This window comes from Marmota monax, unplaced genomic scaffold (assembly GCF_021218885.2).
Source record: "Marmota monax isolate L192 unplaced genomic scaffold, Marmota_monax_Labrador192_F-V1.1 WCK01_AAM20220418_F8-fsc00355, whole genome shotgun sequence".
NCBI classification, from domain to species: Eukaryota; Metazoa; Chordata; class Mammalia; order Rodentia; family Sciuridae; genus Marmota; species Marmota monax.
The window spans coordinates 316,024-329,702 of record NW_026694765.1 but is presented as its reverse complement, the minus strand read 5'-3'; the positions used below and the strand labels follow the sequence as shown (position 1 = coordinate 329,702).

The window sequence follows — 13,679 nt, the reverse complement described above, 5'->3', positions numbered from 1 at the left end:
TAAAAAAGTATTGTTAAAATTTCTCCCAAACTCAAAATCTCTTTCTCCATTTTTATAAGGACCTGAAGTTATATTTCATATGGAACATATAAGCTGTAATTCATTTTTAAATTTATAAAAGCAATGGAACTTTAAAATTATAAATTACTTTTAAACGTATCAAAACACTTTATGTAAAATGAACATGTATAAAGACAAGATTATCTTTCAACTTTGTTTTCTAAATCCACTGTGGTTCACTTAATACCTACTTTAATGTTAATAATTCATTTTCCACTGTTTATAATTTTGTATCATACTTTATTTCCCTGTTCCAAAATTTGAACTTCATTCAATTTTGGGGCAGGGGGGAGAGTGAGTGCCAGGGATTGAACCCATGAGCACTTAACCACTGGGCCTCATCTTCACCCCTTTTTAAATTTTTCATTTTGAGACAGGGTCTTACTAAGCTGCTTACGGTCTTGCTAAGTTTCTGAGACTAGCTTTGAACCCATGATCCTCTTGACTTAGTCTCCCTGAGCTGCTGAGATTACAAGTGTGCACCATTGAGCCTGGCTCCAAAATTTGTTCCTTAGTAGAACATTACATATTACATTTTCACTAAATTACTTAGTTTTCATTCTTCATATGAAAACTGCGATTTTACAGAATTTTTGTTTTTCATTACAATTATTGTTGTATGAAGTATTCACAATGAATTTATTTTCCTGGTTTTTTTATTTTACTTCTAGGCTATTATGTTTTATATTGTATGCTGTGCTTCATTTTTCACTTATTATTCTAGACTAAATTTGCACACTGTCAAGTTCCTATGTAATTTCAGTAATTTTAATTTTTTTTATATATGACAGTGGAATGCATATATTCTTATTACACATATAGAGCACAATTTTTCATATCTCTGGTTGTATACAACATATATTCACAACAATTCATGTCTTCATAGATGTATTTTGAATAATAATGATCATCATATTCCACCATCATTTCTAACCCCATGCCAAAAGGCATTTGAAAAAATACAGATATATGCAAATAGGACAAGTTTAAATAATATATAATTTATTATGGGAAAATAGGTATTCTCATATATTGTTGATGGAACTATATTTTGAATCTTTGGAGGGTAATTTGGTAATATTATGAAATAGTTGATAGATTTTAGTCATACTGTGCAAAAAAAATGCATTTTTACAAATACATGCATGCAACATTATTTGTGCAAAAAATTGCCAATTAAATGGCACTGTTTTTAAAAACATAACCAAAACTACAGAACACTATACAATTATTTTGGAGAGAGGAATATTTTTACATATAGGTGTGAAGTAATACTTAGGAATATTGAATTTTACTTCAATCCCCATTTTCCCTCCCTTTTTGTCCCCTCTTCCCTCCTCTACTCTATTGATATTTTTTCTTTTGATTTTGAAAAATGATAAAATCTGATACCATATTAGATTATGAATGAATTATTTCCAAACTTGGCCCTTTTTGTACTCCTTATAAAAAATTGCAAATGTATGCATCTTAGAAGAGTCCATCCTGTAAATTTTTGGAATATATATGTCTCCATCAATGATATAAAGAATAGTTTTGTATTGTTTTTGTTTGTTTGTTTTGAGAGAGAGAGAGAGAGAGAGAAAAAATTTTATTTATTTTTTAGTTTTTCAGCAGACACAACATCTTTGTTTGTATGTGGTGCTGAGGATGGAACCCGGGCCGCATGCATGCCAGGCGAGCGCGCTAACACTTGAGCCACATCCCCAGCCCAAAGAATAGTTTTAATAATAGTATTTAAGAAATGAATAATCTTTATAAATTACTTGCTCTTTATGTAATCATTAAACATCTATTCACTGAGAGAAAAAAAGAGACAAGATTATGACCATAAAATTTTAGTGTAATAAAATAGAATTAAAATAAATAACCCCAGAGATAATAGTATTTAAATGGTCTGCTTGCTCTAATGCTTGCTTGAACACAGAGCTTTTATAAACAAAATGCATATATATAATATCAACTTTTAATTACTCAGTTTTATATTAAGACTCCTATTAAAACTATGATAGTAGTAATTAAATTATGATTTTAGATTTTTCTCATCATCAAATTTTTTACTTTTTTAAAAATTTATTTTTATTACAGCATTATAATTATACATAGTATTTTACTTCAGTCCCCATTCCCCCTCCCTTTTTGTCCCCTCTTCCCTCCCACTTTTCTCCCTTCTCTACTCTATTGATCTTCCTTTCACTCCTTTGTTTATTTTATTTTATTTTATTATTTATTTATTTTTGGTATCAAAATTTATTTATTTTGGTACCAAGGATTAAACTCAGGGGCACTCAACCACTGAGCCACATCTCTAACCCTATTTTCTATTTTTTTCAGAGACAGGGTCTCATTAAGTTGTTTAGTACCTTACTTTTGCTGAGGCTTGCTTTCGCTCCTATCTCAGCCTCTCAAGCCACTGGGATTAAAGGCATAAGTCGCCATGCCAAGCTATTTTTGATTGCTACCTTCTACATATACCTAAAGGAGAAATTCCCTTAAAAACGTAAAACAGCACTGTAAGATTTAAATGATATTATATTGTTAACCACTAGATGGAGCAAATTTTATTTATGCAATATGATAAATACAAATTTAAGTGTGTTTTATACTTCTGAATATTTATGATTTTTCAAATGTTAACAGATAAATTCTACATGCTTGTACCATGTTGGTATAAGGAAATATTCATTTTCTTCATTAAAATTCTCTATTTTGAATTATATACATACCTGTTCAGTAAGTGACCATCCTGATGTCTGACAATGTGCTCTTAGAAGAAGAGATTTAGAATTTTTAGGCTGAAACATTTGCTCTATTAAATGAGCCCACAGTCTTCTCCCAGCTCTCATCTTTGCTATTTCCATATAGAAGTTCATCCCAATTCCCCAGAAGAAAGACAACCTAAAACAATAATGTTAAATCCAGAATTTGCTTAAATTTAACAATATAAAACAGAAAATTAATTGTATCACACACTAGAAAATCAATATCCAGATTTTAATATCAAACATCTTAATTTGAATTAAAAAATACACACATATATAAGTATGTGCAAACCTTAACATATAAAAGTATAATTTTATGCATGTAGAAGAAATAGCTTAGAAGTAGCCTAAAAACTATTCAATTTGCAATTGTTTTTCCTTAGGAAATAATCTCCTAATGTGTCCTTGATTAAATATTCATTTTCTAAAAAATAAAAAATATTTTAGCAATATTCAGTAGGTAAGGCAGGGTTTTTTTATGGAGGGAATAAATGTCAAACTTGCTTTGAATGGGTAGCAAAAATACATTTTTTGGCGGGGTGGGGGTAGTGCACACCTGAAATTATAGCACTGGAAAGGCAGGAGGATTCCAAGTTTCTGGCCAGTGTTAGCAACTTAGTGAGACCCTGTATCACAATTTTTTAAAAAATTAAAAGAGCTGGGAGTGCAGCTCAGGGGTAAAGCACCCCCGGTTTCAATATCCAGTACCACACACAAAAAAAAAGTTTGGAATTTTTTTTCATACTATTTATGATTTGGTCTGAGCAGATTTTTCTCCAATTTGTCTCTAATTTTACCATTCTCTGCTATCTTATATTCTGTAGTTGATACAGGTTACTTAATCACTTCTAAAACCACAAAGGTTATGCTATCTTAAATAAAACAAGGTGAACTTTAAGAAACCAAAACTTAATTAAAAAAAATACTTCATGTATATTTGGAAGAAGTTCCTAATATAGTATTTTTCAAATATTTTGGTCCCACAAACTTTTTTTTTAATTTTTTATTTGTAGGTGGACACAGTACCTTTATTTTATTTTTATGTGGTGCTGAGGATCGAACCCAGTGCCCCATGCATGCCAGGCAAGCACACCACCTCTGAGCCACAACCCCAGCTCCCCCCAAACTCTTTAAACTCTTAAAAATTAGTGAAGATCCTAAGGAATATTTCTTCATTTGGGTAATATCTATCAATATTTTATTTACTAGTTCATTTAAAAACAACAATAAACTTACAACATGTTAACATTAAGTAATATTTTTATGAAAAATAGGTATACTTCTCTAACACAAAAATTGTAATAAAAAATCATTATTTTTACATTTTTTGCAAATCTCTGTAACAATTTTTGTAGTCTTAGATCTGCTGCTGCATTCAATCTGTTGCAACATTGCATCTCATGTGAGTTCTGAAAAACTCCACTATAATCTTGGGAGAATTAAAGTGAAAAAGGCAAATAAAAGTTGTAAGTTAGTCATGAAAACAGCTTTGATCTTGAAGGCCCCATTAAAGGTCTAGCAATCCCCATGAGTCCTTGGACCACATTTTGAGAACTGCTATCATAAAAAATATGCAACATCCTGGTATATAGGAACATTCACTGATCTCTAAAAGGCAGAAGTCATGTTTTCCAAGTGCTGTACTGCCAGCATACAGGTTAGTGCTTGGCTCAGAGCAAAGCTTAACAAGTAAATACTTTATAAACCATATTTTTCCTTTTACTTTTCCATACAACTTTATTAACAAGATTTTTTGAAACACGTTTCATAGCACTGTGCATACAATATTTATATTACATAAGTACAACAGAAAAAAGTAACAGATGATTTCCATATTTTCAAATGGAAAAATTAATAAAAGTAAAATTGCTTAATCTTATGTTTACATTTTAATATAATTTGTCAATAAACAGTATTCAATTATTCTCTCATTAACATATAGATAAAACATAAGACAATCCAAAACTAGCATGACATTTATATTTGTAAATCCATTTTGTCAACATATTTTGCTGCACAGTAATAAAATGGTTTTAAGAATCTTCTTAATTTTGAGACAATATCTAAATTTAATTTACTTACCTTGGTGCAAATTCATCAATTGTTAGGCCAGCTTGGAGTCCAGTTCTACAGTACTCCAATCCATCTGCTATAGTATAGGCCAGTTCCAGAATGGCATCGGCTCCTGCTTCCTGCATATGGTATCCACTTATTGAAATTGAATTAAATTTTGGCATGTGCTATATAAAATAAAAATCACAAGTGAACAAAAATATTAGGAGATTGTATTAAAACCATTTTCTAAGAGCAATTATTAAAAAATGATGTTCAAGTCAGATATACTTGATAATTCATACTATTTACTGAATACATTTAAGGATTGCTATACTAAATTCCATCTCAAATTTAAAAGATCTATCCATAAATTATCAAAAAGACTGAACCTGTTTCATTTTTCTAATGGAAAGAATCTGCATTAACCATTCTTTAGATTAAATAAAAGAAAATATCATTGATTCCAAACCAATACTCTGGCCTCAGAAGAAGATGTATTGATTTGATATTATTTACTAGTTATTCATTTACTCTTTGGAATGAAGGCACCAAACATGAATAAGCACACAGTGGAAAAATTATTTTCAAATGAAACAAGATAAAAGGAAGGCTAAAAAATAAAAAATGGGGGTTGGGGTTGTGGCTCAGTGGTAGAGCAGTTGTCTGACATGTGTGAGGCACTGAGTTCGATTCTCAGCACCACATATAAATAAATGAATAAAATAAAGGTCTATTGATAACTAAAAAAAAATTTTAAATATAAAAATTGGTTTGATTTATGCTAAGCATATCTCAGTTGGGTTCTTTTTACCACAATCACTAAAAGAACTGCATTTCCACTCTTACCCTAAAATTTCATGTTAGATAAAGTATATAATCACAAGTGTTCTACAGAGTTCAAAAATTATTATCCTTCCAGAATTAACTAAATATCAAATAATAAAAACTCAATCACAAAGAAATTGTACAGTGTTTAAAAGGACACACTCTCAAATCAGAGAGCTCAGATTCTGTGCCACTCAACTAGCTGAGACTGTACGCATGTCTCTCAGTCTATCTATTCCTTAGTTTCCTAAACTACAAAATAGAGGCAATAACTATAACTTTCTCATTGAATTGTTTTAGGATTAAATGAAATGACTCATCTAAACAATTTAGTATTATTCCAGTATATAGTACACACTCAAAAATCTTCCAGATACTACGCTAAATAAAATAAGGCAGCTACACAAAGGCATTAGTCTATGATTCCTCTTATAAAAGCACTTAGAATATCAAATTCACAGAGATAGAAAGTAAAATGGTGGTTTCCAAGAGTAGTAGGGAGGGCAGAATGGGTACTTATTGATTAATAGATATAACAGAGTTTCAGTTTTGCTAGAAAGTTCTGGAAATAAATGATAGTTACGGTTACCCAACAATGTGAACGTACTCAATGCTACTGAACTGTATACTTAAAATGGTTAGGATGGTAATTTTATGACCTATTATTTTGCCAAAATTTAAAATTCTGTAAAAAATACAAAAATTCACATTCACATAGTCCTTCAAAGTAACATTATTTGATCAGTATCTGAAGTTGGCATTATATCACTTATATGAAGGATTGTTATCAAGAGATTTTGAACTTGTGGATGGCATTAGAATCTTTCACAAGATGAAATACCCAACTATAAAACAGCACAGACTACTATTTTCTATACAATAACCATTCTCCCCCTTCCTCTATTAGTGGAAACATAAATTCAGAATAGCAAAATACGAAGCCCTACATTTCCACTGTTCTTTTACTAGTATTTGCATCCACTGAATTACAAGTGGGAGTTTGGTGTGTTCCCTATGGAAGTTCATTTTTAACTGGAGGAGCTTGGTCTCTCTTCCTCTGACACATACCTGGTCCACTTCCTTCCTTAACCAGAGCTGACACACTAACAGTAAAAGAGAAGCAAGATAAAAGGAGCCTAGAACCCTGATGAATACTGAGATTCCATTTAAGCAGTCCCCTGATTGTCCATCTTCTGACTTCTTTAGATGAAACTGACTTCCATTTAGTTTAAGTTACTGATATTTGTGTGTTTGCTATATGCTGCTAAACGCGATCCTCCTATGTACATGTTCTTGAAATCTAAAAGTGACAGAAATGCATAAGTATATGCAATACACTTCATTTGGGCAGATGCTGTTCATGAAAAGAAGTAAAATTATAAAGTGTAAAACCTAATATCAAATGGGAAGCAGTATACCAATGCTTGTGGAGATAGCCATAATTATACAGGGGTGAATGAAATAAGTATCTTTTTTCTTTTCTTTCTTTCTTTCTTTTTTTTTTTTGGAGTCCTGTGTGTGAATTAATAAGATTTAAAAACATTAGATGGAGAAGAGATTTTCCCCTTGCCATTAAATAATGGACTAATGTTAAGGTAGGTAAGGAGAAGCAGAGCAATTCTAGCAAGAAGTAAAATTTGAGAAACAGGTGGAAATATATATGAACTGCTCAAAGGAAAATGAAGGAGGAGGAGGAAAATGTTTTCCTATGCTATTTCTATAGCTAATACTGAGTAGGGAAGATGAATCTAATTCAGGGATGAATATTAGGGACCCCATTGATGTTGAAGATATAATTCAGATCTTTCAATCCTGCATTTAGCATAAATACACTGATATTCTGAGCCCATCTGTCTTGACAACAGTGTCTATTTCAACTATATCTGAATTCTGGAGAAAAATAAAAATTATAAATTATGAGACTTCCCTGACTCTACCAATTATCATAAAATTAAATTTAAACAATAAAGATAATACAGTAAATGTACATTGTGCAGGTTAATGTCAGACCATAAAACATACATCAAAGACAAAAACTAATAACAATAAAACACAATGACTTTGTACTCTATTACTCAGACCTTTCCTATATTCAAGTGAAGTCACAGAATTCTGTAAAAACTCCTATATTCAAACAAGTACAGCAAAACATATAATGATGAAGTATACCTTAGCTGTATATTGGAAGATGTCGGCAATAATTTTCATGGATGGTTCTGGAGGGAAAATATAAGTATTTCTGACCATAAACTCCTTTAGTATGTCATTTTGAATTGTTCCGGTAAGTTTCTCTTTGGGTACACCTTGTTCTTCTCCAGTTACTATAAAAGTTGCAAGAACTGGAATAACTGCTCCATTCATGGTCATGGAAACTGACATTTTTTCTAAAGGAATTCCATCAAAAAGAATTTTGGTATCTTCCACAGTATCAATAGCAACTCCAGCCATTCCAACATCACCACGAACTCGAGGGTTGTCTGAATCATAACCACGATGCGTTGCTAGATCAAAGGCAACTGATAACCCTTGTTGACCAGCTAAATATATAAGGAAATATTATGTAAGATTAGTATGGCATCAAAATGAACTGATTTACTTTAACACTACACAAAACACTGATTTGTTTCATTACTGTATATTTTACAACATTTTTAAAATTTTTGTTGTTGTTGTTGTTGTTGTTGTAGTTGGACACATACCTTTATATTATTTATTTGGGGTTTTTTGTTTTTTTTTTTTTTGGTGCTGAGGATCAAACCCAGGACCTCGCATATGCTAGACAAGCACTCTACCGCAGAGCCACAGTCCTAGCCCTATTTTACAACATTTTAATGCTTAGATATCTTTAAGTAAAGATATTAGATGTTGTTTCTGATGTGCTAAAAATGTAAAAACTGAGTTCCAAATCAATGAGAAAGAAGAGAACGATCATAGTATCTCATATACTCATGTCTATCTGAGATTTGTTGCTTAAGCTCAAGTGGCAAATCACCTGGTTTGTTCTTGACAGTTTTTGACTGAAATATTTCTAAAACTCATGAAAAGATTGGGCTGTTGAAATATAGTTAAGAGAAGAGCATTTGTTTACTCACTTTTTTGTTCTTTAACATGGTCAGAAGAAGATGTTTTAGCTAACAGAATTATGAAAGACACCCCATCCCCGTTTTTTGGTGTCATTCTGGAGATTGAATCCACTACCTTTTACATGCTAGACAAGAGCTCTACTACTGAGCTACATCCCCAGACCACATCCAGAATTTTTAAATAAATATATAGTCTACACTAAACATATGTTCAGTCCTCCATTAACAATACACACTTAGGAATGCTCAAGTTTAACATGTAACCAACATGATTTAATTATAGATCAGAAAAAGAAATTATAAACATAATTTTCAGAGAATGAATGCAAGATTGCACTGAATCTACCGTATATTATCATTTTCTTTTTACTTTCTTTGGTCATAATTTAAACTATCTTCCCCTCCAATACTTATTCCAACAATAGTAATTAAAAGCTTTTCAAAGGTAAAGCAAAAGTCTTTTCTTCGTACAACTTCACCTCACCTAATTGCTTTTATACATAAAGGTATAAGCACTTTGTTCTAACTCACTTATCCTTTTAATCACAGAAGTTGAAAAACATTCATTTTTTTCAGCATAGTCTCTAATCACAAAATTATAAAGTGAATATCTTAAAGGAGATTATTAGTGTCTCCTCAAAAAAACCAAAAAGCCAAGATTAGGAGTTATGTGTAATTAGAAATATAATGTCTCATGTTAAAATCTCACCTTTAATATTGTCTTTATAGAATTTGTTGCTTTCTTCCACAGTACTAAAACCTGCATACTGGCGGATGGTCCAGGGCCTAAAAGTATACATGGTAGGATAAGGTCCACGTGTGAATGGCTTCACTCCCGGAAGTTCTCCAGGTAAGTCCTTAGTATCCTCCTTGGAATACAAGGGCTTTATAGAGATCCCTTCTGGGGTGTGCCATATTAGGTCTTCTGGGTTTTTGCCTTTCAGCTGTTTTTTGGCCAGGGAAGCCCATTCTGGATGAAGAGGTTTCTGCTGATGTAGACACCGTATCCATCGGAGCCTGGAGGATGATGGTTCTTTTAACTGCTTCAGGTAATGGGGTGAAAATGAAAAAAGCTGATTCTTTGCCCTCAACATGATGAAGCATGAAAATACTCAAGGAAATTGAGAACTGATCTAGAAAAATAAAAAAAAAAATAGTTTGCATATATTTTAAAATATCCCTTTTGCTACTTTCTGCACCTAATATTGGCTCCTTTTCTCCACGTTTACAATTGTCCTAGTTATTCTTCTTCTTCTTTAGACCCTTAGTTGGCTTTACTGACCAGCCTTAGCACCATCTAATCCATACACCAGTGCAAATTTTGTCACATCCTCACAAAATTTTTCAAAGGTTCTGCATCATATTGAAGATAAAGTATAAATTCCTATTTTTTCATTTAAGAGTTTTAATTAATATTTACTTCATGAAAGGCATTACTGTAGCTGGTAAAGAAAAAAAAGTGGTAAAAAAAAATCAAAAAGCCATCTAAGACTTCCATAACCAGTTTCTGCTAACCTGTCAAACTCACATCTGACTTTGTCCACTCCACATTCTGTGTCAAACTCACATCTTCCTTTGTACTCTACATATTATATTCTTGAAATACTGGATTCCCTACAGTTCACTGCAGATGCCAAAGATTTATGAGTTTGTTCTGTTCTCACTTCAGCCTAAAATATCCTGTTTTTATTTAGCTAATTCAGCTAAGGCATTATCTCTTAACATGCATTTTCTATATGCCAGGCACACAGAAGGCCCTGAGGACTTCACAGAGAGCAGAAATTTTAATTCTGAAAATACCAACAGGTAGGTATCAATATTGTCCTAATTTTAGAGACTTGAATGTAGAGAGCCTAATTTATTTCTTTCTTCTACTTTTTTTTTTTTTTTAAAGAAAACAGGGTCTAACAAATTTGCTAAGGGCCTAACAAAATTGGTGAGGCTGGCCTTGAACTTTCGGTTCTCCTGTCTCAACCTTCCCACAGCTGAGATTACACATGAAAACCACTATACCCAACTGACAGCCTAATTTCAAAGAACTTCCCTTTAATTAATATTTTTCCAGACTCCCTGAATCCAGAAGTTGGGCCAAATAGCCACATCAGTAATCTTGCTCCTTCCAGTTTACGAATTGCTCAAACATTAGGGCTATGTATTCTATGTATTTTTTTTTTTTTTTTGGTACTGGGGAATGAATTCAGGGATTCTCTTTCACTGAGTCACATCCCCAGCCCTAATTTGTATTTTATTTAAAGACAGGCTCTCACTGAGTTGCTTAGTACCTTGCTTTTTCTGAGGCTAGCTTTCAACTCATGATTCTCTTGTCTCAGTCTCCCGAATCGCTGGGATCACAGGTGTGCACCACTGAGCCCAGCTCTATGTATTTTTTTTAATATTTATTTTTTAGCTAAAGGTGGACACAATATCTTTTTTTTTTAGAGAGAGAGAGAGAGAGAAAATTTTTTTAATATTTATTTTTCAGTTTTTGGTGGACACAACATCTTTATTTTATGTGGTGCTGAGGATCAACCCAGTGCCCCACGTATGCCAGGCGAGCGTGTTACCGCTTGAGCCACATACCCAGCCCCTGGACACAATATCTTTATTTTATTTTTATGTGGTGCTGAAGATCGAACCCAGGGCCTCACACAGTCCAGGTGAGCACGCTACTACTTGAGCCATATACCCAGCCCCTCTATGTATTCTTAATAACTAGCATAGAGTCTTACATTAAGTGATGGAGCCAATTTCATCACTTTACAGATATAGAAATTGAAGTTCAGAAAAATAAAGAAATAAAGTGGCTTGATCAAAATCCCATAGAGGAAAAGAGTAAACTGTTTATCTGAATTACTGAATAACTTTAGAGTTATCCAGCCTCAGTATACAGAGATTATCATTTTAAACTATTTTATATGCAAACATGATTAATAAATTTATCATACCATATTATTTTATACTGGTGAACCCACAAGATAAATGAATTTTAAATTCTATATTCCATACCATTTCTTAGATTTAATGAAGCATAAAAGACTAACACCATAGGGTCATGAAATAACAAACAATTCACTAGTGGAAGTATTAGCTATAACTGAATTGCAGCATATGCAAATACAGAATTTTTTATGTAGCTATTTAAATATTTAGGAAACAATAAAAATTAATTTTTATATCAAAAGTGGCTACTTATGGTAGCTAGTACAGAAAGGGAGCTAGAGGGAATCCATTGAGGTGATAGTCTTGAACTGAATGCCAATTACTTAGATGTATTACATTTGTGGAAATTTATTAAACTGTGAAACTATAAAGTATGTGCTTTCTGTAAGTATATAAAAATAAATAAAACTAGGTTATGTATAGATTCTTTTTTTTTTTTTGAAAAAAAAAATAGACAAGCTCATAAAGAATCAGGGTACATCTTTGTAAATGCAATACACTCAAATAGGTAAAAAGTCCTTAGGACAAAGTCTAAACATAAATAACATAAAAACAACTCTCATAAGTTTTAAAGGTATTATGGTTTTTATTTTATTAAACCTGGGGGTCCTTTTCATCCATCTTTTTGCAAGCTACCCTTGTATTTACTAGCTTAAAAGATTAATGAGAAAAATTAAGAAGCTATAACTGAACCATTCCTGTAGCAATAATATAAAAGGTAATTTGATAACTGAGACTAAATTGAAGATGGAAAGTACCACATCTATTTCACACAAAATACTCTGAACCTTTCTTCAACCTGGACAAATGACAGGAGAGAGCCCTGTAAAACAGAAACTTCCTGAAAACCAAATGGCAAATTGGGAAGGTTGGAAATTTTTTAAAATAAGAACATAACCACTATTGATGGCAATAGGTCTTCTGAATTTTCTTAGAAGATGCATCAGGAAAGGCTTCAAGCATTCAGAGAAGCAACATGCAAAACAAATATGATGATTAGAATGGGTTAAATAGAGGTGATAAAATTCTTCCTCTCACCTTCAGAAAATATACGTAGGAAAAAAAAAATCTGAACCAAACCATTTTCAAGTTTGACTGTTCATGTGGGTACCTAAAGAAAGGCTAGCTACCTCCCAAGTTCAGGCATTTTGGATTAGAGATGTAAGTTAATATTAGCAACTAAGGACGTGCAAATTAATATTAGCATAAAGAATTCATTAAATACAAATTATACTGTGTTAAATCAAGTGGCTTAAAACCTTGCACGCTTCAAGCTTCTAAAAGACCTCTTTCTAGACAAAGCCAAGAGCAAGTAAATATTTTACACTTTGCCGATTTAGACCTGTTTTTCCTATTCCATTTCTCACTCCTAACCCAACTACGTTTTGTATCATCGCCTTTTTGGAAAAACTCTAATAACATGAGCCGGAGACTAGAAGGAAGGCTGCCATGGAGCCGGGGGGCAACCCCTCTGGAATCATAGGAAAAATGAGCTCTGCTTAATAGGTACTCCTGTGGCCCGAGATGACAGCGACATTGTTCCTGAACTGAAGAGCACCTTTGCAGTGGTGCCTCCAAATACCCAAGGACCTGAATGAACATTTAGCCCTGAGGAGAAAGAAAGTCGAGGAAAGTGCTATCCTTTCCAGTAGGAAGGAAAACAAAAAGAAGGACAGGACAGAGTAGAAGAGAAAAAGGGGTAGAGCAGAGACGAGCTAGAAAAATGAAAATGGAAGTATCTGAAAGCCTGACGGGCTCCCAGGTGCAGAGCTCTACTCACTGGCGGACTTGTTGCTGACAGCTCTGTGGGAAAGGGCCGCAGACCCCACGCACACCGACCCCGCCCCTCACTTGCCAAGAGGTCAACACATCTGTAAGTCCCGGCAACAGTGCAAGCGCGAACGCCTCCTAGGCCAATCAGGGAGCCGAGGCTGACACCGCCCTCTGCCAGACC

At 33.0% G+C, this 13,679-nt stretch overlaps 1 protein-coding gene across 1 annotated transcript in view; it reads right to left on the bottom strand.

Moving 5' to 3' along the window:
- Positions 1-13,652, bottom strand: part of Mmut (methylmalonyl-CoA mutase) — a 40,035-nt gene extending 26,383 nt beyond the window's left edge. The window contains exons 1-5 of the mRNA XM_046425103.2: positions 13,506-13,652; positions 9,495-9,918; positions 7,872-8,239; positions 4,905-5,062; positions 2,787-2,958 (exon numbers count right to left, since the gene is read on the bottom strand). Coding sequence (XP_046281059.1) covers positions 2,787-2,958; positions 4,905-5,062; positions 7,872-8,239; positions 9,495-9,879 — 1,083 coding nt within the window. The 5' untranslated portion in view covers positions 9,880-9,918; positions 13,506-13,652. The remainder of the gene's footprint in view (positions 1-2,786; positions 2,959-4,904; positions 5,063-7,871; positions 8,240-9,494; positions 9,919-13,505) is intronic.
- Between the last annotated feature and the right edge of the window lie 27 nt (positions 13,653-13,679).